Source organism: Lucilia sericata, unplaced genomic scaffold (genome assembly GCF_015586225.1).
Source record: "Lucilia sericata isolate MDLA Ls3-8-SP2 unplaced genomic scaffold, ASM1558622v1 Contig000669F_arrow, whole genome shotgun sequence".
NCBI classification, from domain to species: Eukaryota; Metazoa; Arthropoda; class Insecta; order Diptera; family Calliphoridae; genus Lucilia; species Lucilia sericata.
In genome coordinates this window covers 72,465-100,000 of record NW_023994674.1, presented here as the reverse complement: position 1 = coordinate 100,000, position 27,536 = coordinate 72,465, and the positions used below count along the sequence as shown (strand labels likewise).

At 32.4% G+C, this 27,536-nt stretch overlaps 2 protein-coding genes and 1 long non-coding RNA gene across 3 annotated transcripts in view; 2 read left to right on the top strand and 1 right to left on the bottom strand.

The window, feature by feature from the left end:
• LOC119607179 (transient receptor potential channel pyrexia) overlaps nt 1-9,981 on the bottom strand; it is a 10,558-nt gene extending 577 nt beyond the window's left edge. Inside the window, exons 1-7 of the mRNA XM_037960987.1 lie at nt 9,340-9,981; nt 5,965-6,748; nt 2,963-3,307; nt 2,412-2,905; nt 2,270-2,353; nt 668-933; nt 1-603 (exon numbers count right to left, since the gene is read on the bottom strand). The exon at nt 1-603 is cut by the window's left edge and continues 577 nt beyond it. Of these exons, the coding sequence (XP_037816915.1) occupies nt 1-603; nt 668-933; nt 2,270-2,353; nt 2,412-2,905; nt 2,963-3,307; nt 5,965-6,748; nt 9,340-9,366 (2,603 nt within the window). The 5' untranslated portion in view covers nt 9,367-9,981. The remainder of the gene's footprint in view (nt 604-667; nt 934-2,269; nt 2,354-2,411; nt 2,906-2,962; nt 3,308-5,964; nt 6,749-9,339) is intronic.
• Nucleotides 9,982-13,478: 3,497 nt separating this feature from the next.
• LOC119607184 lies at nt 13,479-26,530 on the top strand. Its single transcript, XR_005231713.1, has 4 exons — nt 13,479-13,493; nt 13,566-13,802; nt 14,557-14,796; nt 15,504-26,530. It is a non-coding gene; the product is annotated as an uncharacterized LOC119607184 (long non-coding RNA).
• LOC119607183 lies at nt 13,811-14,535 on the top strand. Its single transcript, XM_037960994.1, has one exon. The coding sequence runs from the start codon at nt 13,882-13,884 to the stop codon at nt 14,398-14,400; it is 519 nt and encodes a 172-aa protein (XP_037816922.1). The 5' UTR covers nt 13,811-13,881; the 3' UTR covers nt 14,401-14,535.
• Nucleotides 26,531-27,536: the final 1,006 nt, after the last annotated feature.

Here is a 27,536-nt window from a genome sequence, read left to right as displayed (position 1 = left end):
AACTGTTCATTTTCACCTCTTTGTGGTGCATCCTTCTTGTCATATAAATCTTTGGCATTATTACGCAATGGGGTACGTTCCTTACGTATGGGAGTATTTTGACGCTGTAGAGATCTTTGAAACATTGAATAATTACTTTCAAATTTACGTCTACGTATGCTTATATTACGATCTCTACGTTCGGCTACTAATTTATAAATATTGAGTTTTATATCTTCGGGCAACTGATTATCTCTCGGATCGTTGGGTCTTATGATAAACATTAATTTATTGCGTGATGTTCTGAGTAGGGCACTACGTTTGCAAAGTTTTAACAATTTGGTAGGAGCTCCTCGCAGCAAACGTGAAAAAAATAAACTTTCCAAACGTGATACTAATTCCGCTTGACGCACCAAACGATCTAGCGTAGCAGAAACTTGTAATCCCTGTATATCGCTAACAGCTAAACCCACCATTAGATTCGTTAAGATCACCGTAACTAAAAGCACAAAACTGAGAAATATAAAATGGGAGGTAACAGGATATTTAACCTCCACATCACCATAGAAAATATCCTCAAATTCTAATTCACCCGACATCATGGTAATGGCTTTTAAAAGTGACCTATTAACGGAAGATAAGTTATATAAATTGGTTTGATTTTTATTTCACTTTTGCAAAAACTTACCAAGTAATACTTTCAAATGCTTTGTAATCATTAAATAATACTGAAAAACTTAAACCAAACGCCATTAGTAAACAAATATAGGCCAAGAGGAATTTTCCAAAATTTACAGCCACTTTGGTAAACATTTGTACATAAACACCAAATATAGGAAAACGTCCCACTAGCATCATTAACTCCACCCATACCAATAGCACAACAACTGCGGCTACATGATGCTGCCATACGGGCACTTCCTGCAGTTCATCAATTTTCAAAATTTCGGGAGTCTAAAGATAAAAAAGTGGAGGATGATTTGAAAAATATAAATAGGCTGTAGACTGTCTGGACTATAGACTATACTATAGTCTGGACTATAGACTATACTATAGTCTGGACTATAGACTATACTATAGTCTGGACTATAGACTATACTATAGTCTGGACTATAGACTATACTATAGTCTGGACTATAGACTATACTATAGTCTGGACTATAGACTATACTATAGTCTGGACTATAGACTATACTATAGTCTGGACTATAGACTATACTATAGTCTGGACTATAGACTATACTATAGTCTGGACTATAGACTATACTATAGTCTGGACTATAGACTATACTATAGTCTGGACTATAGACTATACTATAGTCTGGACTATAGACTATACTATAGTCTGGACTATAGACTATACTATAGTCTGGACTATAGACTATACTATAGTCTGGACTATAGACTATACTATAGTCTGGACTATAGACTATACTATAGTCTGGACTATAGACTATACTATAGTCTGGACTATAGACTATACTATAGTCTGGACTATAGACTATACTATAGTCTGGACTATAGACTAGACTATAGTCTGGACTATAGACTAGACTATAGTCTGGACTATAGACTAGACTATAGTCTGGACTATAGACTAGACTATAGTCTGGACTATAGACTAGACTATAGTCTGGACTATAGACTAGACTATAGTCTGGACTATAGACTAGACTATAGTCTGGACTATAGACTAGACTATAGTCTGGACTATAGACTAGACTATAGTCTGGACTATAGACTAGACTATAGTCTGACTATAGACTAGACTATAGTCTGAACTATAGACTAGACTATAGTCTGGACTATAGACTAGACTAGACTATAGTCTGGACTATAGACTAGACTATAGTCTGGACTATAGACTAGACTATAGTCTGGACTATAGACTAGACTATAGTCTGGACTATAGACTAGACTATAGTCTGGACTATAGACTAGACTATAGTCTGGACTATAGACTAGACTATAGTCTGGACTATAGACTAGACTATAGTCTGGACTATAGACTAGACTATAGTCTGGACTATAGACTAGACTATAGTCTGGACTATAGACTAGACTATAGTCTGGACTATAGACTAGACTATAGTCTGGACTATAGACTAGACTATAGTCTGGACTATAGACTAGACTATAGTCTGGACTATAGACTAGACTATAGTCTGGACTATAGACTAGACTATAGTCTGGACTATAGACTAGACTACAGTCTGGACTATAGACTAGACTACAGTCTGGACTATAGACTATAGTCTGGACTATAGACTAGAAACTTTCCGAAACTTACCACACACATTAACACACCAAATATAATTGCCCACTGCAACCAATTTTCCCAGTATTTCGCATAACCCTTTAGACCATGAGCCATCTGAAAAGAAAACGATACACTAAAACTCATACATTTCTGAATGCCTCTAACAACTTACCTGAAACAGTTCTTTACCCAATATAATTAAATTTAAAATAATAACAAAATATCCCACCGTTGGTATATAGCCACGACCCTCACATTTCTTATCCTTTTCACAGCTGTGGGCATATACGCCCACAATATATAAAGTAAAGAGTATAACATAAATTGCATGATAAAGCAAAGACATAAGAAAAAATTTACGTATTCGACGCCATTTCAAGAAAAGAAATGTTTCACACAAAGGATGCATAATGATTCTCTTTTGACCCACTTCGATAAGGGACAAAAGCAAGACGGTTTCACCGCGTTCTAAAGCTCCCGGTGGTACCAACAATCGAAAATCCAATATAATCTCACAATCCACATCGCCAATTTCATGATCATTCACCTTAATCGAAGCATCGAATTTTGCCATTAGTTTGGGTATAATTTCGGGTGTACGACGCACAATAAATGATAAAGCCGAAACATTGCCAGCAGTACGAGCGGTTATATCGGCACCATGTTCTAGGGAATAAAAATTCTTTTAATATACAGCATTTTTCTTATTTTATATTAACTTACCTATAAAAGTATAAACACAATTACTAAATTCATTTAAAGCTGCCGTATGTAATGGGGTATAACCATAATCATCGGCCTTATTGACATTTGCTCCCGCTTTTAGCAAAGCATTACAACAGTCTAGCGAACGTGACTGTTTGACTATGGCTGCATGTAAGGCGGTTCTACCATCACGATATACCGCATTAACATTTGCTCCATGATATATTAGAAGTTCTAAAGTTTCCATTGATTGAGAGAGACAGGCTAAATGTAGTGGTGTCTGGTGACTAGCATTGCGACAATCCACCTCGGCACCATGTTCCAATAGCAGACGTACACAATCCACATAATCATTTTCAGCAGCTGAAAGTAAAAGGAAGAAATTTAAGGAGATTTCAAGATTAGACTAGACTATAGACTGGACTATAGACTGGATTATAGACTGGACTATAGACTAGACTATAGACTAGACTATAGATTAGACAAACGACTAGACTAAAGACTAGACAAACGACTAGACTAAAGACTAGACTGTAGACTAGACTATAGACTAGACTATATACTAGACTATATACTAGACTATATACTAGACTATATACTAGACTATATACTAGACTATGGACTATAGACTAGACTATAGACTAGACTATAAACTAGACTATATACTAGACTATATACTAGACTATAGACTAGACTATAGACTAGACTATAGACTAGACTATAGACTAGACTATAGACTAGACTATAGACTAGACTATGGACTAGACTATAGACTAGACTATAAACTAGACTATAGACTAGACTATAGACTAGACTATATACTAGACTATAGACTAGACTATAGACTAGACTATGGACTAGACTATAGACTAGACTATAGACTAGACTAGACTAGACTATAGACTAGACTATAGACTAGACTATAGACTAGACTATAGACTAGACTATAGACTAGACTATGGACTAGACTATAGACTAGACTATAAACTAGACTATATACTAGACTATAGACTAGACTATAGACTAGACTATAGACTAGACTATAGACTAGACTATAGACTAGACTATAGACTAGACTATAGACTAGACTATGGACTAGACTATAGACTAGACTATAAACTAGACTATAGACTAGACTATAGACTAGACTATAGACTAGACTATGGACTAGACTATATACTAGACTATATACTAGACTATGGACTAGACTATGGACTAGACTAAAGACTAGACTATAGACTAGACTATAGACTAGACTATAGACTAGACTATAGACTAGACTATAGACTAGACTATAGACTAGACTATAGACTAGACTATAGACTAGACTATAGACTAGACTAGACTAGACTAGACTATAGACTAGACTATAGACTAGACTAGACTATAGACTAGACTAGACTATAGACTAGACTAGACTATAGACTAGACTAGACTATAGACTAGACTATAGACTAGACTAGACTATAGACTAAACTATAGACTAAACTATAGACTAGACTATAGACAAGACTATAGACTAGACTATAGACTAGACTATAGACTAGACTATAGACTAGACTATAGACTAGACTATAGACTAGACTATAGACTAGACTATAGACTAGACTATAGACTAGACTATAGACTAGACTATAGACTAGACTATAGACTAGACTATAGACTAGACTATAGACTAGACTATAGACTAGACTATAGACTAGACTATAGACTAGACTATAGACTAGACTATAGACTAGACTATAGACTAGACTATAGACTAGACTATAGTCTAGACTACAGACTAGACTTTATTATATTTATTATTAGGTATAATAAATTTTATAATTGTAAAAATTTTGAGGTCTCACCATAACTTTACACTAAACACATGTAGCAAAGAATAAACAAGAAGTGAAATGCTGTCATTTTTTTACAACAATAACATTACGCTCTTCTCACAGACGAGTGCTGTGTAAATCGAACACATATGTAAAAATTTTATTCTCTCTCCAAACTTCAAAACTTTTTCGCGAATATTTGAGGATAATAGCACTTTAAAATATTTTTTATCACTTAACATTATATTTTATAATTTTTTTGCACAATTTAAACACATTTAATAGCCCGAAAATAATATATTTTTTACAAACGAAAAAAAAATATTTTTTATTTTTTGACATTGAATTTTTGTTGGTTGAAATTAAAACTAAAAAAAACAATGTTGTAAATTTTCGTATGGTAAACGAAAAAGATATTTCAAATAAATAATTTATTTTTTCAATATTATAGATTAAAAAACAAATAGACGTGTTTATAAAATGTTTGTAGATAAAATATGTGGAAAATATCTTATGAAACCTTTCAAAGTATAAATTGAAATGTAATATTTTTTTTTTCAATATTTTTCAATACGATTTTTTGCAACTATGTTGACTTGAGAATTCTACTAATACATTCTTAGAGTTAGGTACCGGATGACAGTAGACTTAGGTACTTTTGACAACAGTTTCATTTCTTATTTATTCTTTGACATGTAGTTTCATTGAACGATCTTTTGTTATTTAAATAAATTATAAATTTTCTCATTTTTCAATTTTCAACAACTTTTTTTACATCCTTTTTGTTGTATTTAGTTGCAAAGATCATTAAATGTTTATTTAAAAATTAATAAATTTATTTAAACAAAATAAAAGTTTGTTTACAAGCACATACATACATAAATCAAGTTAAACCACATCATACATGAATTATTATTACAAAATATGCAAACGCCGTCCGTTCACATTGTTTTAAATAAAAAAAATGTTATTAAAATTTTGATTTAAACAAAACGTTGTGATGAAGAAGGGGTCCATCATACGTACGGTACACATGTTTTCCACAAAAAACTACACACATTTGCAAACATTTTGCAATACATACAAAAAAAAACTCATTTGAAATGGATAAACAATTTAAAATTCAATGGAATGTAAACAAAACTTGAAAAAAATTTACGAAAAGTACTGGAATGTACATTTCATGTACGTTCGACTTACCCAAATGCAATGCTGTCAATTTACCCTCTCCGAATTGAGAACGTACATCGGCACCATGACTCAATAAAAGTTCAACACATTTCGTATAACCGAGCGCACAAGCCGTATGCAATGGAGTTTCCGTATAGACCTGTGGCGTATTCGGGTCAGCTCCATATTTCAATAGAGTCTCGACACATTCAATGGCATTGTGATCAATAGCAACATGTAAGGCCGAACGATTTTCAAGACCAATATTTATATGGGCTTTACGTTTTAGTAACAGTAGTATACATTCAACACTTTTTGCGCTTGCCGCACAGTGAAGAGGTGTCACTTCCTTCTCACCATCCCAGCGGTTGGGATCAGCACCACGATCCAGCAATACTTTTGCGATATGAGCATTACCACGACAACAAGCAAAATGTAAAGGGGTCCTACCACGCGGATCAGAACAGTTGGGATCACTGCCACAATGATCAAGCAAATAGCTGACATGTTCCACACAACCATATATCGAACAATAGATTAAAGCCAAATGGGCATCACTAGAGGCGGGTTCAAGATCTGTAAATGTACCCGTCTTAACCATATGAAGAACTTCAGTGGCATTATTGGCCTCAGCTAAAGTTTCTTCAATCTCCATACTATCCCATAATACTTTATTTTGTTGTTGTGTCACGAAAATCTCATGCGTTTCATTGCTGAATAAAGCATCGCTATTACTTTCACTCGAAATGCTGCGCCTATCGTAGAACACCTCATTGTCAATGCCACTCTCGGAATTACGTTTTAAATCGTTCTCCTTGAAAGGTGTGAATGAAAACAGGCAAATGAAATGTATTATGTACGTTAATAACGGCGAAGAAAATCAATACAGATGTGTTAAAGAATTCATTCATACTTAATGAAAATAATATGAAGTCCTGACTATTCTAGTATAAGGCCTAGAGTATAGTGTAGGCCATAGTATGGGCTAGTCTATAGTCTATATTCCGGACTATAGTCTAATCTACAGTCTGGACTATAATCTTGTCTATATTCTGGACTAAGTCTAGTCTATAGTCTGGACTATAGTTTGGACTATAGTCTAGTCTATAGTCTGGACTATAGTTTGGACTATAGTCTAGTCTATAGTTTGGACTATAGTCTAGTCTATAGTCTGTACTATAGTCTAGTCTATAGTCTGTACTATAGAAGAAGAATTCATTCATACTTAATGAAAATAATATGAAGTCCTGACTATTCTAGTATAAGGCCTAGAGTATAGTGTAGGCCATAGTATGGGCTAGTCTATAGTCTATATTCCGGACTATAGTCTAATCTACAGTCTGGACTATAATCTTGTCTATATTCTGGACTAAGTCTAGTCTATAGTCTGGACTATAGTTTGGACTATAGTCTAGTCTATAGTCTGGACTATAGTCTAGTCTATAGTCTGGACTATAGTTTGGACTATAGTCTAGTCTATAGTTTGGACTATAGTCTAGTCTATAGTCTGTACTATAGTCTAGTCTATAGTCTGTACTATAGTCTAGTCTATAGTCTGTACTATAGTCTAGTCTATAGTCTGTACTATAGTCTAGTCTATAGTCTGTACTATAGTCTAGTCTATAGTCTGTACTATAGTCTAGTCTATAGTCTGTACTATAGTCTAGTCTATAGTCTGTACTATAGTCTAGCCTATAGTCTGTACTATAGTCTAGTCTATAGTCTGTACTATAGTCTAGCCTATAGTCTGTACTATAGTCTAGCCTATAGTCTGTACTATAGTCTAGTCTATAGTCTGTACTATAGTCTGTACTATAGTCTAGTCTATAGTCTGTACTATAGTCTAGCCTATAGTCTGTACTATAGTCTAGCCTATAGTCTGTACTATAGTCTAGTCTATAGTCTGTACTATAGTCTAGTCTATAGTCTGTACTATAGTCTAGTCTATAGTCTGTACTATAGTCTAGCCTATAGTCTGTACTATAGTCTAGCCTATAGTCTGTACTATAGTCTAGTCTATAGTCTGTACTATAGTCTGTACTATAGTCTAGTCTATAGTCTGGACTATAGTCTAGTCTATAGTCTGGACTATAGTTTGGACTATAGTCTAGTCTATAGTTTGGACTATAGTCTAGTCTATAGTCTGTACTATAGTCTAGTCTATAGTCTGTACTATAGTCTAGTCTATAGTCTGTACTATAGTCTAGTCTATAGTCTGTACTATAGTCTAGCCTATAGTCTGTACTATAGTCTAGCCTATAGTCTGTACTATAGTCTAGTCTATAGTCTGTACTATAGTCTGTACTATAGTCTAGTCTATAGTCTGTACTAGTCTAGTCTATAGTCTGTACTATAGTCTAGTCTATAGTCTGTACTATAGTTAGTCTATAGTCTGTACTATAGTTAGTCTATAGTCTGTACTATAGTCTAGTCTATAGTCTGTACTATAGTCTAGTCTATAGTCTGTACTATAGTCTAGTCTATAGTCTGTACTATAGTCTAGTCTATAGTCTGTACTATAGTCTAGTCTATAGTCTGTACTATAGTCTAGTCTATAGTCTAGTCTATAGTCTGTACTATAGTCTAGTCTATAGTCTGTACTATAGTCTAGTCTATAGTCTGTACTATAGTCTAGTCTATAGTCTGTACTATAGTCTAGTCTATAGTCTGTACTATAGTCTACTCTGTAGTCTGTACTATAGTCTAGTCTATAGTCTGTACTATAGTCTAGTCTATAGTCTGTACTATAGTCTAGTCTATAGTCTGTACTATAGTCTAGTCTATAGTCTGTACTATAGTCTAGTCTATAGTCTGTACTATAGTCTAGTCTATAGTCTGTACTATAGTCTAGTCTATAGTCTGTACTATAGTCTAGTCTATAGTCTGTACTATAGTCTAGTCTATAGTCTGTACTATAGTCTAGTCTATAGTCTGTACTATAGTCTAGTCTATAGTCTGTAGTATAGTCTAGTCTATAGTCTGTACTATAGTCTAGTCTATAGTCTGTACTATAGTCTAGTTTATAGTGTGGACTATAGTCTAGTTTATAGTCTGTACTATAGTCTAGTCTATAGTCTGGACTATAGTCTAGTCTATTGTCTGGACTATAGTCTAGTCTATAGTCTGTACTATAGTTTAGTCTATAGTCTGGACTATAGTCTAGTCTATAGTCTGGACTATAGTCTAGTCTGGACTATGTCTAGTGTATAGTCTGGACTACAGTTTGTAGCCTACTCGCAAGAATAGTTTTTGTTTTTCTAATCTATTTAAAGATTAGAAAATTTTAGCAAATATTTCCCAGATTTCACATTATCCAATATTTCTAATTATTCATCACTTAATTCTTTAACACATCTCTTCAAAATCTTTTTCTCTGTTACAATTGACGAATTAATTAACACTTACAATAATAGAAAATCTAACATTTTCCATGATGGCGAAAATCTTTTTTCTTTAATTAATATTAATTTATAAAATTCTATTTCGTTTTATTAAAATTTTAAAAATTCTTAAAATTTGTTCATCTAAAATTCCTTTATGTTGTTTTGGAAATTAAATCATAAAACACAAATAGCCAACACTCATCATTTGCAATTATTTTAAATAAATATTGAAATTAAAACAACACCAAAATAATCAACAATAAATATATATTTTTGTTTATTTAGCAAATAATTAATTTCCAGGAGCCGTTTCCAGTTCAATACAATTTGTTCGAATAATTTTCTTATTTATTTTAGCCGATTTTTTCCATCTATTTCGCTCTATAGTTTTACCGTTACTGATCTCTTTTGTTGGCCAAAATACCATTTCGATTACCATATTGAAAGTTCGTTGATCGTGTGCTAATCAATTTTCAATTTTATATTGTTTTTGCTTTTTTCATCTGCACTCAAGAATCACTTGTTTTTTATTGTTTATTTACTTACTCTCTATTATTTCTCCAGCATTAAATGTTTGGATGCCAATAGATTGGCGGTTGGCGTGAGAGGCAGAAGATGTAAATAAATTTTTGGAAAAACCAAAATAAGAACTAGCAAGAAAATTATCAATGAAATTGTGTGAAATATTATTACAATTGTGTTTATTTTTAATGATGTGTAAATTTAAAACAAATTTTACTATTAGCCGAAATATTTTCCAAAGAATTTAGGTGAATTTTTAATTGGAATATGCCGGAATATGCACTGCAAAGAATTTTTATATTTTTGTAAACAATTTTTTATTTGTTTTCTACAGGGAATTTAATTAAGACCCTGACTATTTGACCAGAACTTAGTTACCGATTTCGGTTCTAAAATAGTTTGTCTAGACTATAATCTATTCTATGGTCTATTGTATAGTCCAGCCTATAGTTTAGTTTATAGTCTAGTATATAGTCTAGTCTTTAGTCTATAGTCTAGTCTATAGTATAGTCTACTCTATAGTATAGTCTACTCTATAGTATAGTCTACTCTATAGTATAGTCTAGTCTATAGTATAGTCTATAGCCTAGTCTATATTATAGTCTATAGCCTAGTATATAGTATAGTCTAGCCTAGTCTATAGTATAGTCTAGTCTATAGTCTAGTCTACAGTATAGTATAGTCTAGTCTACAGTATAGTATAGTCTAGTCTACAGTATAGTATAGTCTAGTCTATAGTATAGTCTAGTCTATAGTATAGTCTAGTCTATAGTATAGTCTAGACTATAGTATAGTCTAGTCTATAGTATAATCTAGTCTAGTCTATAGTATAATCTAGTCTAGTCTATAGTCTAGTCTATAGTCTAGTCTATAGTCTAGTCTATAGTCTAGACTATAGTCTAGTCTATAGTCTAGTCTATAGTCTAGTTTATAGTCTAGTCTATAGTCTAGTCTATAGTCTAGTCTATAGTCTAGTCTATAGTCTAGTCTATAGTCTAGTCTATAGTCTAGTCTATAGTCTATAGTCTAGTCTATAGTCTAGTCTATAGTCTAGTCTATAGTCTAGTCTATAGTCTAGTCTATAGTCTAGTCTATAGTCTAGTCTATAGTCTAGTCTATAGTCTAGTCTATAGTCTAGTCTATAGTCTAGTCTATAGTCTAGTCTATAGTCTAGTCTATAGTCTAGTCTATAGTCTAGTCTATAGTCTAGTCTATAGTCTAGTCTATAGTCTAGTCTATAGTCTAGTCTATAGTCTAGTCTATAGTCTAGTCTAGTCTAGTCTATAGTCTAGTCTATAGTCTAGTCTATAGTCTAGTCTATAGTCTAGTCTATAGTCTAGTCTATAGTCTAGTCTATAGTCTATAGTCTAGTCTATAGTCTAGTCTATATCTATTCTATAGTCTGGTCTATAGTCTAGTCTATAGTCTAGTCTATAGTCTAGTCTATAGTCTAGTCTATATCTATTCTATAGTCTGGTCTATAGTCTGGTCTGTAATCTAGTCTAGTCTATAGTCTAGTCTATAGTCTAGTCTATAGTCTAGTCTATAGTCTAGTCTATAGTCTAGTCTATAGTCTAGTCTATAGTCTAGTCTATAGTCTAGTCTATAGTCTAGTCTATAGTCTAGTCTATAGTCTAGTCTATAGTCTAGTCTATAGTCTAGTCTATGTCTAGTCTATAGTCTAGTCTATAGTCTAGTCTATAGTCTTGTCTATAGTCTAGTCTATAGTCTAGTCTATAGTCTAGTCTATAGTCTAGTCTATAGTCTAGTCTATAGTCTAGTCTATAGTCTAGTCTATAGTCTAGTCTATAGTCTAGTCTATAGTCTAGTCTATAATCTAGTCCAGTATATTCTATAGTCTAGTGTATACTATTATTTAGTCTATAATCTGGACTATTGTCTTCTCAAAAGCCAGGACTATTGTTTAATTTAACGCCTGGACAACTGTGTAGTCTAAAGCTAGGACCATTATACATATAGTCAGGAATCGGGTCTGTTGGTTTTTCTGATCGATGTGAGCTTGTTTTTGTATGCATATGGACTTTATTTACTTCTGGAATCTTATTCTAGAAGTTACTGATGTTATTAAATATGTATGTATGTTGTACTATGTATGTATCCATTTCTTAAAGAACAATTCAAATATACAAAATTCTTTACATTATAAGCAACAGATGCTCGCTTATGTCATTTAAAATTAGCAGAAAAAAAAGAAGTATGTATTTATACACAATTTTATACAGAATGATTTGTAGTTGTAAAATTTCCCACCCCAAGATATTTTTAAGGGTTGTTGTCATTTTCTCAAGGACTCTAAAAACACGTGGCTTTAAATATGAAATAAATTTCACAATTTTTATAAATCAATGAAAACATAATAAATATGTTAAACTTGATATTAAACATGGAGTTCTTCAGTATTATAAATATTAGTAAAAATAATCATACCTTATTAACAGATGCTGAAGTATAACTTTTAGATTTTATTGGAGGTTGATTTAAAAGCTATAATTTTAGATTTAAAGTTATTATCAAACTTTCAAAGTATTTTCACAATATTATGTCAAATTCAAATAGTCCAGTCTATAGTTCTGTCTATAGTCTATGGCCTAGTATATAGTCTATGGCGTATTCTAATACATTGACTAAACTATAGTCTCTAGTATATAGTGTATACTATAGTATAGTCTGAACTGTAGTCTTTAGTCTATTCTATAGTCGTATCTATTCTATCGTCTAGACTAAACTGTATACTAGTCTACTCTATACATTCACGTGGTATAAAGTCTTGTCTATACTTTAGTATAGTCCACAATCTATAAGTTAGAATATAACCTTATCTATAGCCTAGTTTATAGTCCAGTTTATAGATTAAAGTCTAGTCTATGGTCTAGTTTATAGTCTAGTCTATTGTCTAGAATATGGCCTAGTCCAGTCTATACAGTTTAGTCTATAGTCAAGTCAATAATCTGGTCTATAGTTTAGTCTTATTTATAGTTCCCGCTTTAGTATATAGAGTTTTCAGAAATGTACATACAACATATCTAGTATAGTCTACAATATAGTTTATAGTCTTAACTATATTGTTTAGTGACAAATATTTTACAATAAAAGTATTATTTTCAACAAACAAAATAAGGAAATTTTTTGTTAATAAAGCGTTTGTATACTAAAATAGTTCAGCTCTAAACGTGAGAAAAAGTACTTTTTGAAACTTTCCCACAAAGTTTTTTTAATCTTAAAAATTTATAAAATAAGGTCGAAATTATTTTTGCAAATATACCAAAAAACTTGAATTCTGTTTTCGCGTATACATACATAAATATTTTATGCCAATTATTTTAAAAGAAAAACATGTTTTCCATTGAACATATTAACAAATTCCCTAATGTGAATTTAATCTCCAAAAATTTTCCCATCATTATCAGCAACCGTATTGAGTTGCCGTATTTGTTGTTTGTGTTAAAAACAACCCTGATAAAAACAACTAAACACAGCCAAGAATGAAGCAAACAAAGGAAAAACAAAATAAAATAAGAAACAAAGAATCAATATGCTACAAAAACTTGGTGCATTTTTTGCCAGGCATAATTAAGGCATTTATTTTAAGATATTTCCAAAAACAAGATTTAAAAAAGGTTTCTTAAACTTCAGGTAAAATAATAAAACAAAAAATTCCAAGAAAATTCACAACACACAGACAATATACTGCTTTTAACTATTCAGGTACCTGGCAGTAGTTTGGTCAAGAATACATTGGGGTGGAAAATTGTGACTATAAAAGCGAGGCACAGAATTCAAACGTTAAACAGTCGTTGGCAAATCTTTGTACGGTGAACATCTATCGCAAGTAGCAGCAGTTCCGAATTGCAGTGTTGTAAAGTGTTAATTTGAGAAATATACTCTAACCTAATTGTGAAATTGAGGTTATGTGCTAAAAATAGCTGAAATTCCCCAGAAAAGGTGTGTGTTTTAGTTACAAAAAAGTGTAAATTTAATTATTAAAGAAATTAAACAAGACGCTACAATAATTAATACAAAAATGGTAGCCATTTATAATGTTGAAGATGATTATTACCAAAATCCTAAAACTTTGGGAGATTGGGTTAAGAATTTTCGTTTGAAAAAAATGCAAATGAAGCGTAAATTACGTTCGGGTGGCAATTTACGAGTATGCGCCATTTTGTCGACAGCCCTTATGACGGCCGAATTAGAATTACGACGCAAACAACAAGAACGCTTTCAAAAGTGGTTAGAATTTCAAACTAAAATCAATAAAAATCACGAACTAAAACCTCGTCTGCCTCCGCAACCCCACCAAAGTCCCGTAGGAGATCATATGATACTGGTTTCCAACTACCACCAACAACAGAATGAAGAAGAAAAAAGCTGCAAACAAAGTGAAGAAATAACCAATCTGTGGAAGTGTGAATTAAGTGAATTAGATAACTTTATGCGCAGTATTAGTAGTAGTAATAAAAACCTGGAACCAAGTTCCAAATGCAGTGACAAACAAGACAATAATTATCATCAGCAGCAGGCGATACGAGTGTCTAGTTAGTGTTTAAGTTTATTATAGTATAATTATGTGAAAGAGAGAGACTTTTTAAAGAACAAAAGATTGATTACATTTAAGAAGTAGTGTGATGATTTATAATACTTTTGTAAAAATTTTATTTGTATTTGAAGTATATTACGAAAGTTTTTCCATTTACAGTCCGTTGGGACGACCTTTGTCTATTGTAACCAACACAACCATGTGAAAGAGTGGTGATGTGGGATAAGGAAGTTTTAATAGACCACAATGTGTGCGAGTGTGGAAGTGCAGCGCATTGTAGGTCACTTCTAAAAGGCCATGCAAATAGAACAAAGTGGTGAAGATGCTGAAATAAAGACACTGGGTCTTTCAGCTAAAATGTCAACGACTGGTTGTGGAAAACATGCAAAGATATAATCGGTTTGTAAATTTTTCTTTATTTTTAATTTTAGTATTTGAAATATTAGTGCAAACCTAACGGAAAACTTTAAAACAGAAAGAATTCTAGAAAGTTGTAGATGATTACTCATTTTTCAATTGAAACGAGAAAAAACAAAAAAACAACGACGCCATTTTGTGACTCAGTAAACGAAGACGTTGAAAATATTTCACAACACTACTCACAGACACAGCTGCATGTATACATACAAATTTTAAGTAAACAAATGGCTGAATACAACAACAACAGCTATTTTGTAAATGAGTACGTGCTTAAGAGCATATAAACGTTTCCCAACACTAGTCAAACGGGAAAAACACAAAATAAACAAAGCAATAAATATGGCTGCTGTGTTTTTTTGTTTTTCTTTTCTTTAAAAAGTGAGTAATCATTTGAAATTATTTGTGTTATAGGGAAACTGCTAGTAGATTGAATGTATACTAAAATGACAGAAATATATCTTGATTCATATTGAATTACCTAATGTACATTTTTTTGTTTTGTAATTGTAAGTAAATAGCTAAATGTCTGTGTATAAAATTATATTGAAAGAAAAAAAGAAAAACAAAAAATCTTGAAAATAAATACTCATTGATGGAATGATTTATTAAAAAAAATAAAATTAAACTATGTCTTATTATTTCTCTACCAAACAAAATGAAACCTAAATGAACATTTTATTTTCCAGTGTTTATTGGTGATAACAAAACTTCATCATCCAACTCAGGTAGAAACAATTTCTTGATGTGAGAAGATGTTAAACCACTGCTATTGCAACTGGGTTGCAACACTTAAAACACAAACAAAAGAAAAGCAAGAGTAAATAAAATAAGTCAAGCGCTGAGTGAGTTATAAAAAAAACAACTTTTAATTTAACAACAAAGCACCCGTTTAGTTACTCCTTAACTATCAACAACTACAATACACCACTGCTCCCAAACTTCGTAAGCAAATTCTACACATTTTCAATTTGACATCGTGGCAGCTGTTTAGAGCTGGAGTTAATTTTGCTTATGTACACGTCCTTCACCTTAACACGTTGGCTAACGGAGTTGTGAAAGGGCGCAGTATCTCGAATCATTAATCAACCATTCATCCATCCATGCAACTCTTCTACAATGGATTTCATGAGCAAATTTTTTGGTATTTATGAAATCTACTGTTATAAATCTATGCCTTTTCCCCAATTTTCAGTACATATTAAACTATTATGCTGGATTTCGCTAAATTTTACTTAAATACTACGTTGCTGTTCATTTCTTTACCCTCCCCTTATCAACTACATATTTTTGGAAATTTGTCGTTTGTTTCTACTTCTACTTCTTGTATGGTCTTCGTTAAGCATGGATAAACTTTTTGGCCAGCAAATATCAACATTCGTAAGCGGTTTTATCATATCTTTATCAAATAACTATATAATTTTAGGAAAGAGTCTACACTAAGTCCATGTTCAATTAGTAAAACTAGAGAGTTCTTGCAAAAAAGACCGGAATATAAACTTTTGGACACATATATCATTTGTAATAAACCCTTTAATGCAACTACAGCAATTGTTGCTTTGTGAGGACGACCGGACTACGTTTCGATTGATATTGAGGAGCAGCTTGCTTACAACTACAGCCATTGTTGTTTAAAGCAGCCGGAAGAAACAGGTTTTTTATAATTATAAAACAACAAAATTTTGATTTTTAGCATTATGACTCAGTTGATCGGTGCCTGAGCATAATTTAAGTGAGATATATAACAACAACAAAACCATTTAAACCATACGAAGAAGACCTTTCCAATGCGACCATTGAGATTATGCGTGACTCTAAAAAGTGTAAGACAACTTGCAATTGTTTTTAGCACTAATACGATTTTTACAGACAACGAAACCTTTACGAAATTATGGAGCAAACTTCTCTTGATGATTTTCCTTATAAAAAGCAGGTCCTTAAACCTATTATCACTTTAACATGGCGCTTAACTCAGTTGTTGATTTGGTCCCTGAGCAGCTGTGTTTGGCTTGATCTTAAAAAAAGTGTAAGAAAACAATGAAATTGTTTTTACAACTAATCAAATTTTTACAGACTACGATTTTGAAACTCTCACGGCCTATATAAAAAAAGGTTTCTTTGAAAACTCTTGACATCTTATACTATTGGTTTGGTAAAGCGTTTTGGATTATAAAGTTTCTTCAAGGCAGGTTAACTTTTAAAGGCGAAACTATGTTTGATTTTTAGCATTATGCGACTCAGTTGAACCGTTCCTGGGCATAATTGGAACACTTTTTTTTTAATGGCGGCATTCTTAACAGGCAATTGTAACATTTTTACCAAAAACCCAAAAATTTAATTTGACTTTTAGGATTATGCGACTCAGTTGATCCGTGCCTGAGCCATAATATGTAATAGATGTTTACGAATGGGATAATCCGTTAACTTAAAGCGCACGCAAACAGGCAGGTGTTAAAATTTTTAACAAATTACACACAATTGTTTGATTTTTAGCATTATGGACTCGGTTGTTCAGAACCTGGGCCTCGATTTTGTTTGTCTATTGGTTTCACTTACGCTACAATGGCAGGAATTTACAATATTGGCCGCTAAACATCATTTATACAGCAAAGGCAGGTGCTAAATTTTATAAATCACAAACGAAATTTTTGATTTTTTAGCATTATGGAAACATGAACCGTGCCTCCTGGGCCTTAATTATTTGGTACTTTTAACGTTTAGCTATACAAGTTTGATGTTAACGCTTAAAATGTCTTAGTAGCCGATAAACCCTGGTTTACAAATTAACAGGCAGGTGTTACATTTTACAAATCACAAAACGAAATTCTTGATTTTTAGCATTATGCGACTCAGTTGATCCGTACCTGAGCCATAATTTTGGTTGTTATTTGATGCGACATTGAATAATCACAAGTACCACATTGGATGCAAAACTCGATTCACGAATTAACAGGCAGGTGTAATGATTTATAAATCATAAAACGAAATTTTTGATTTTTAGCATTATGGAAACATTGAACCGTGCCTACTGGGCCTTAATTATATACTTCATTCTTTGGGCCTTCTAAATGTTTAGGACCACCGACTTAATAGCCGATATAACCCTGGTTTACAAGTTAACAGGCAGGTGTTACATTTTACAAATCACAAAACGAAATTCTTGATTTTTAGCATTATGCGACTCAGTTGATCCGTGCCTGAGCCATAATTTTGGTTGTTTTATATGGATGTGCGACACTTTTAAATAGTACCACAATGGACGCCGCAACATCTGATACACGAAATAACAGGCAGGTGTTACATTTTATAAATCACAAAACGATATTCTTGATTTTTAGCATTATGCGACTCAGTTGATCCGTACCTGAGCCATAATATTGTTAGTTGTGTTTATGCATCGCTAAAAGCCTTGGAAGGTTTTCTTTAAGCAACGGTTTTTAACCTATGGAACCCCACCTAATTACTTTCTACTCCAACAAGCGTAAGAAACAATGAAATTGTTTTTTTCAACTAATATAATTTTTACAGACGAACTCCACAATTGTGTAACTACGGCGGCGCAACCGCTTAAAAAGTTCTTTCGAAACACTCTTCAATATACCCCCAGACTCCTTTAGTGATTTGTCCTGTTTTAGCAACAACATTTGTTTCTTCACAAAATCCAGGCGTTTTATACAAGAAGTTCTTTGACACATCTTGTATCTTCAAACTTTAAAGTGTAAGAAAACAATGAAATTGTTTTTACAACTAATACAATTCTTACAGCAACAGTTAAGGGTTACTAAGATAAACAACCATCCTCCCTAGAAATATGATGATGACTTGAAACTTTTTAAACTACACAGTCAAAGCAATGAAGGCGTGTTTTCCTCTTTAACAAAACTTATTCTAATATATTTTAGCTTTATAACTCAGTTGAGGCGGTAGCTGAGTTTATAATTTAAACACCAAGTGGTAGTAATCTTTATAGATTTTAACCCAAAGGATTTGACACACAGACACACACACACAGGTGCTTACTGCTTTTAAACCTGAACTCAATGCCAAATTTTTAACATCGTTTTAGCTCTATGCATAGAAGAAATGCTTATTTATTTGCTGTAAACAAATGTAAGGAATTTGTATATCAACAATTTTGTCTCAATTTAAATGTTATTTGAACAGCGGCAACAGCTAAACTAAATGCTAAACTTAACGACCCCCGCTGGTCGCCTTAATAATTTATGATTATTTTGTGAATTTTTAGACAAATATATAGAAGAGAAATATAACTCTAAAACCCACCCCTTTAATCACTTCTGGCAACTATTTGGATAACTGAAAATACAATAATATTTGGCGTAAGAAAACATGCTTTTGTTTTTCTAATTACATAATTGTATTTTCCAGGCTCTATAAAAATCATTTGAAATCTTAAATCGAAATAGAATTACTCAAGCTGAACTTGTAACAATAAAATAACTGATGTGTTTGACAGTTTGTTCTCTCAAGAACGTAAGATTAAAGTTTGAAATTTTCTTTTAAACTAATACGCTTTTTGCAGAAATATGTTTTGCTGGTTTTGCTTTAAAGATGAAGGAAATTTTGCTGATTTTTTGTCTCCTTATCCTTTAACAAATGCTGTATTGAAACAAGAAAAGAAACAACACCCTACGCTATCTTATTTGTTTGTTCGTTATTTTGTTTACTTTCTACTTTATTTCTTGTGTCTTTTTGCCAGTTTTATTTTGTATATGAATTTCTAGCTCAGAAACTACTACAAAAGCTTCAAATGGAGAGATAAAGAACAAAAGTCTTTTAAGACAGAATAGAAAATATAAAGTAATTTCAGCGCTAGCTGGCAGGCTGACTGGCTAATTATTAACTAAGAATGAAATTCATCACATATACACACTATATATAAATAAAAAATATTAAAAAACCAGTACGCTAAGGGAATCGCTTTTATGATATTTTAACAATATCGTAACCCGTGGTGATGAATTTATTAAAAAAAACAGAAACGAGCATAAAAGATGTTAAAAAAAAAACAAAAGCTAGAAGAAAAAAAAAACGCAGCGTAAGTTTTTCTTAAGGCCAGAGTTTAAGCATCAAAAGTAAGACTACTACTATTACTCTTATATTAATCTAAACTTAATATTTGTATTGCCAACCTCTTGAATTACTATAATTTTTACAGATCAAGAGAGAGTCCCCAAATGTTTTTATAAAAATTTCATAAAAACATACTTTATATCACGCTAACAAGCTGATATAAAGAGACTTGGCGTAATCAATCACAAGCACTCTAAAAATATAGCTAAGGGAATCGCTAATATTTTACTGTGACAATAAACTACTCTGCAGCAGCAAGTATACTAATTAATATGTGTGTCTGATAAGTAATTAATATGCTGAAAGTTTTAAAAAAGCAAATCCCATACTGGCTGTGGGTTTTAAAGTTTGTTAACATATTTATTGTTGTACAATTAAATTAAATTAATTTAACTTTACAGAACAAGAAATTTGAAAAAAACAAAACAGAAAAAAACCTAGCACTATAACTACTAGCAACAACCAACACCACCACCACCACCAACAACAACCCCACCCCATTCTCAAAAAAGAAGCTTAATAATGCTAAGGGAATCGCAAATGTTATTAAATGATTATAATCATGATGAAGATGATGTTGTGTTGAAAACTGGTGGCTCTAATTGTATGTTAACACTTACTACTATTCCAAACTCTTAATTAACAACAAATCAAACTAGAACAAACAAATCTTAAAGACAAGCGTAAGTGTGTTTTAGTAGTAAACTGCTTAAATTAAATTTAAGTTTATTTATAATATACAAGCTAATGAAATAATTGCTAAGGGAATCGCAACAAATTATTTAATCATAAGCATTTAAAGTCAAAGTGTCTGATACGTAACGGTCAATACTTTGGTGCAAACAAATTGAACTTGAACAAAACACTTTAGCTAAGAAATAAGCAAAGTAAAAGTATTATAATATAAAATAAAACTTGGATTACAAGTTCAAAACACTAGCTCTCCATCCATGACATGGTAATGAGTAGCCCAACAAAAATGCAAAATTTGTAACATCTCACACTAAAGCTGCTTAATACCAGGCATTAGTTTTTGAAACAGAATACTTAATTTAAAAGTAAAGTGAAGCTAAAATGTATATAAATTATTATATAAACAAATTGTTTTTGTAATTGTAAAGCTTTTTCTGTAGAACAATTTATAAACTTGGACAAAACTCTTAAGATTTAGAATTAAATCAAAGCATTAACAAAAAAACCCTCAAAGTTCTAGTGACTCTTAAAGAAAGATCATATTTGCATGTCCAATAAATGATCGATCGTATTTCGAAATGTAAATCCTTTAAACAAAATAAAGGTTATTCGATGATAAAAAGAGCACAACTTTTGAAACTCTGATCATTACACACACACAAATGAATGATTGTTATAAAATGCTTGTTTTAAAGTTTAAATTATTGTTAAAAGTTTTGTCTTAAAACTATAAGTAGTTTATATATAAATGCATGCTATTTATTATTAAAGTATTAAGTATATATAAGTCTACAAAAGTTATAACAAACAACAAAACAAATTTGAAAATAAAAACACAAATACCAGCTCACTTGAAGAATATTATAAGAAAAAAAAGAAGAAAATAATGTCGTAGCTTTAGATGGATAAAGATGTACAAATTTTAGCTTACAAACATGCGACTCGGAAAAGAGTCTGCCTAAACAAAAATGCCTAATGGAGAGGTTCACTATATTTTTGAGAAAAGAATTAAGTGAGCAAAACTTTCCACATGGTCAATAAACAAAGCGGCTACGAGCCAGCAAAATCAAATGCCTAATGGAGGAGTTACACTATATTTTTGTAAAAAGAATTAAGTGAGCAAAACTTTCCAGATGGTCTAACAAAAGCAGCACAGAATGTGCTTAATACAAAAACAAAACAAAAAGATTTTTTAAGTTCCTTTTTTAGACACAAGAGTTATAAAACCATAATGAAACCTTAAGCCAGAAATGAAAGAAGAGCGAGTGAGAGAGATCTTAACTAGAAGAGCACGTTCCTAGTACCTGGCACTATAAACACCAGTCAGCTTTAACTATTCCAACGTTTTTTTTTCTTTTTGTGTGTTTTCTTTCTTGTTTTCTTGCTTCTTAACAACTTTTTTGTAGGATCATGTCTCAGTTGATCGGTGCCTGGACATGATTTTGTGATAAATGACGAAAAGCGCTTTAAACATTTACAGAGACAAAGAGAGAGAGAGAGACACAACTTTAATTTTGGGGGTGACAACTATTGTCAGAACTTTTCTTTTCTTCTTTCTTTCTTTTTTTGTTTGTTTTTTGTTCTACGTTTTCTTTCTTTTTTTTATATATATACAACTTTTTTTAGCTTTATGTCACAGTTGATCGGTGCCTGTGCATAATAAAAGTTCACAAATGATGTAAAAGCGAGTGAGAGAGTGAGAGACAATATATATGACTTGGGTGTTAGTTGAGAGCGGCGTTCTTTGCTAAAAGAGCGCCATACTGGACTTGGACTTTTTTTTTTTGTGTTTCTGTTTTCTTCTCGATTTTCTTTCTTTTTCTTCATTATTCAACTATGTTTTTAGCATTATGCAACAGTTGATCGGTGCCTGTGCATAATTATGTGTTGAGAGTGAAAGACAATATATAAAATGGGTTAATTTGGGCCAAGCTACGAGCGTACTTTGTAACATAGAGAGAGGGGACTATGCCTGAAGACGACTTGTTTTCCTTTTTCTTCTCGATTTTCTTTTTCTTTTTTTATTATTATTATTAAAATTTGTTTTAGCATTATGATACAGTTGATCGGTGCCTGTACATAATATGCATTTCTTGAACTCTCCTCTAAAAGAGTGGTATTGTGTTGTGCTGAGAAAGAGACTGAAGATAGACGAACAAGAAGAAGAAAAAGAGTGGCTTAACCAGAAGACACACAGACTCTGTTGGTTTCTGTTTTTGTTCTCTTTTTTGTGTTTTTTTATTTTTCTATTTCTTTAAAGACCCACAGAATAGTTATTTTTCTTAGCCTGCATACACAGTTGAACGGTGCCTGTGTATGAACTTAAAAAAAGAAGAGAGAGGGACAATCTCATAAACAGATTGCCTGAAATACCCAAGATCTTAACTGACAAACACAACTAATGATTGTGCAGAAGATTTCTACCCTACTAAAACCTTAGCTAGAGAGCAGCGACTACAGCCATTGTCGTTTTAAATAATAGCCTTTCTACAACAACAACTACAACGTTGCTTAAAATAATTAAAAGATAAACAACAGGTTATATATTTACATTTCAATTCCTCTTCGCTAATTACTACCATTTACAGGCATTTCTTTTTATCCTACAAAGCACAAAATATATTGAATTTTTTCATTTTCCTAATCACTACTTCAACACCCAACCACCCACCACCACGTACACTAAGTATCGGTATGCAACCATCTATCTACAAATATCGTTAAAGGGAATCTATACGATACAACAACTCAGCAGGGCTTCATAAAAATTAAAAAAATATATATATCAAACGCAAAACCATTAAATGTTTCTAAAAGGGAATCCAGAAACACGGCGCCCACTCTATTTTCTTTCTCTAAAACTTTTTTTCAAACCAGCTATTTTTCTCTTAATTATATGTTTTATAATAATTTCTAACAAAACAAAAGAAAAGTTAAGAAATTTTTTTTTTTAATTTTTACAATTTAGCAAAAGAAAAAATAAGAATGTTAAGATTTTATATATTATATTATAATTTTAACTAGAAAAACTTGTAAAAAACTGAAAAAAGAAAAAAACCAAATCAAATCAAATCCCCTCAAATGTTTTGTATCAAAAAATTTAAACAAATTATAAACAAATTTGTGCAAAATTTCCTACAGTTTATAATATGCCTATAGTTTTTAAATGAAACGTATTAACTTTGTTATACTTTTACCTTAAAAAAAATTTCAATAATTTTGTCATTAGTATGCTTTTTTTGTTATAAAATACTCTTACCAACTTCAAACAAAACAAAATCTTACAATAATCCTATAATATTTTTGACAATTGTCTTACTAGATTTATAGCTAGTTTAAAGAAAACTTTGTTAAATTAATTTTATTTAATTAATGATATGTAAAAGTATTTTCATTTTCTTGTTTAAAATTTCTTTGTAAAATAATTTTTTTTTTGTAATTTTTTAAAAACTATTTGTTGTAATTTTTAAAATTTTTTTTTATTAAATTACCTTAAATTTTGTAAAACAACTGCTGTGGGGAGTAAAACTCAACCGATCCTATATAAAAAAAACATATACAAACATTTGAGTGATTGAGAAGCGGATATCTGAACACACGAAAGAGCCAAGAGGGAGAGCCAACTGCCTTTTAGTTAAATACACACACAGGGTTTTGCGATTAAGAGCCAAGAAGAAGGGAATATATAAGCCAGGAGTTTAGTGTTTTCCGTTTTAAGCTATTGAGAGCGAGGAGAGTAAAAGAGGGAGAAGAGAGAGAGAGTTTACTTTTTTTATTAAAACATTTTCAAACTTCGTATATGAGAGTTCTAGAGGAGACAGCAATTAATCCAAATACAAAAAAGAAGCTGTTAACCAAGCGGCAGCCTAAATTAGTAACTGAAATCCTTTGATACCAAACACCAAGTGGTTTCTCTGTCATCAACATCCGGTGTCACTTTTAGTGGCCTAAACAGCAAATGCATCTCAGGCAAACTTTTAATATTGAAAATGTTTTACATTTTCCTACAAAAGCAATACAACTTCGTTGAAGATCTAACAATCTTTCAACAAACTCAATTTCCACAACAAGTGCAAATCTCAATCAACATCAAACATTAAACAACAGTTCTTCTTCAAACAACCAACTGAAGAAGAATGAATATCAGCTAATGATGCCTCCAAAATAAAAACAAAGTCTTTCAAAACTGCAGCAAACATTCTCAAGACTTTGGGTCTTCTACTACCACATAACTGCAAAATAGACTTTGGTCTTGTGAAATCTAAAATGCGTTTGGTCACATACAACTTCAAATCCCTTAAAAATCTATAAGAAAAGGCGCGCGGAACAACCTTTAAATCCTTAACGACACAAATTCCTTAACATCTGAGTTGTTGTACGGAAATCTTCACTTTAGAGAGAGAGAGAGAGCGAACGTTATATACATATAACATAGAGGGCTGTTAACACACTTCAAGTCTTTAACAATCTGTTTTTTTGCCAAACAAATTTAATCATCAATCATCACCAACACCATAATTATAACAACTTTTGCTAAAGAAACCAAAAAATCAAAAACTTCTATATCTAAACCAAACTTTTAACAAACGCTGAGTTCTTGTAAACACCTTGAGTCAAAACATCATTATATCATCAACATCGTTCGGTCCCAAAAGAGAACATTTGAACTAATGAAGAGGAAAGCTTGCTTTATATGATCTATTACAAAGCGATTGTCATCTTGATTACTAAATGAATATTGTTGTGGGACGACTTATGGACTCTAGATTTACTACTAAAATATCGAAACACCTTGATCTTTCAAATATCAAAAAACCTAAGGCTCAAAATATCCCCAGAAAGAGAGACTTTAACTTCCAATGACATTTCAACTTCAAAGAAAACCAAAAAACACACAAATCCACAACATCGTCCAACGTAAGAGGGACGACTTCGCTTTGAAATTAGAGATACTGTTATAAAAGAAAACAAACTATCAAACACCTTCATCTTGATTGCTTTTACGTTCAATCCTTGAGCTCTGTATTATATATCGAATCACAAACCATGAGTTTTTGTGGCAAGACGTCCACCACTCACTTTAGATGCTATATAGGACCACTATAATCCTTTCCTCTTCTATACGAATGCTACAACTACTATCACTACTAGATCCATCACCTTTTGCTTGTAAATCTTTATAATCCTGTGGGACCATGAAGTTATAATTCTCCACTACAAATGTTTTGTTGCTCGGCTTTCGAATGTCGTGTGTCCATCAGCCCTCCTATAGTTTTGAATAGCAACTGTTGAAAATTCTACTGGGAAGAATATCTATTCGTCTGCAGCGTTTACAACAAATTTATAACCACCTACAACAAACAACCAACCAATCAAACAACCTCAACATCAGCAGCGGTAACATCCTTTAAATATTTCCAAGTATTGACGGCAGCGTGGGACTTCCAAGTATTGACGGCGGCGAGGGACTTCCAAGTCTTGACGGCAGCGAGGGACTTCCAAGTCTTGACGGCAGCGTGGGACTTCCAAGCTTTGACGGCGGCGAGGGTCTTCTAGGAACTGGCGGACAGCGGGGATCATCCAAGTTTTGACGGCAGCGAGGGTCTTCTAGGTGCTGACGGCGGCGTGGGACTTCCATCACTGAAGGCAGCAGCGAGGGACATCAACTTGTTGAGGTGGCGAGGGTTTTTCCAGGTGCTGACAGCGGCGAGGGACTTCTTCGAAGTGTTGACGGCGGCGAGGGACATCTTAGGGTCATCGGGGCATGGCGCAGCGGTATCCAGGGTCGGCGTAGCGGTTCAATTCCTAGGGTCTTCGTTGTTTGGCAGGTTTCCGGTTAAGCTTTGTAGGGGTTTTTTCAAGTTTAGACTGCGGCGTGGGACTCCAAGTATTGACTGCGGCGAGGGATACCAAGTTTAGACTGCGGCGAGGGATACCAAGTATTGACTGCGGCGAGGGATACCAAGTGTTGACTGCAGCGAGGGATACCAAGTTTTGACGGCAGCGAGGGATACCAAGTTTTGACTGCGGCGAGGGATACCAAGTTTTGACTGCGGCGAGGGATACCAAGTATTGACTGCGGCGAGGGATACCAAGTTTTGACGGCAGCGAGGGATACCAAGTTTTGACGGCGGCGTGGGATACCAAGTTTTGACGGCGGCGTGGGAACCTAGGACTGCGGCGAGGGATCCTGTGGGCTGATTGTTTCCTTGTTACTTTTTTTTCCATCCATTTCACCCCTAAATACTTCTCACCAACATAAGGATGGTTTTTTTTCTACTGTATTTCAAACAAATTCAACTTCTAATATTTTGCTACAAACAAATTCACTTTATCTTCCATTCTGAAATTAGAGATTTTTCCCCAAATTTGACCTTTGAAATTGTGTAGAATTTGTATTTTAATAATCATTTTGATTTTTCATTAAAAAAACTATTAATTTTCACTTTAACACATTTTTTTGGTTTATAAAACAATAAAAATTGTTAATAAATTTTGTTATTTGAAAAAACTGAAAAAAAAAAATTATCGAAAAAAGAGTTTCAATTGCATTTAATAGACACCTTTTTAAATAGAAATATAAAACTAATTAATAAAATATTGAATAATTGAAAAAAATTTAAATGCAATGTCTTGTTATTTATATAAAATTGAAACATTTTTAATAAAATATTTAAATGAAAAGAATTTTTTTTAAAATGTGTTTTTTATTTATTTTGAAAATAAAATATAGAACTAAATATGATTTTGAAACTCAATAAAAGTTAAAATGTGATTGAAAAAATGAAATTATAAAAGTGTGTTTTTATTTTTAAAAGAAAAAATATTCGGTTTAACCGAATTTAGTTACAACAAAATATCGAATTTTTTGAAATCCCCTCAATCGGCTGTAGGTCTTAAATAGCATTCCTATTGAGAAATTATTTGCGATCAGT

What these genes read in the sequence shown, in the direction of transcription:
- LOC119607183 (XM_037960994.1), top strand. Translation starts at nt 13,882, where the DNA reads ATGGTAGCCATTTATAATGTTGAAGATGATTATTACCAAAATCCTAAA.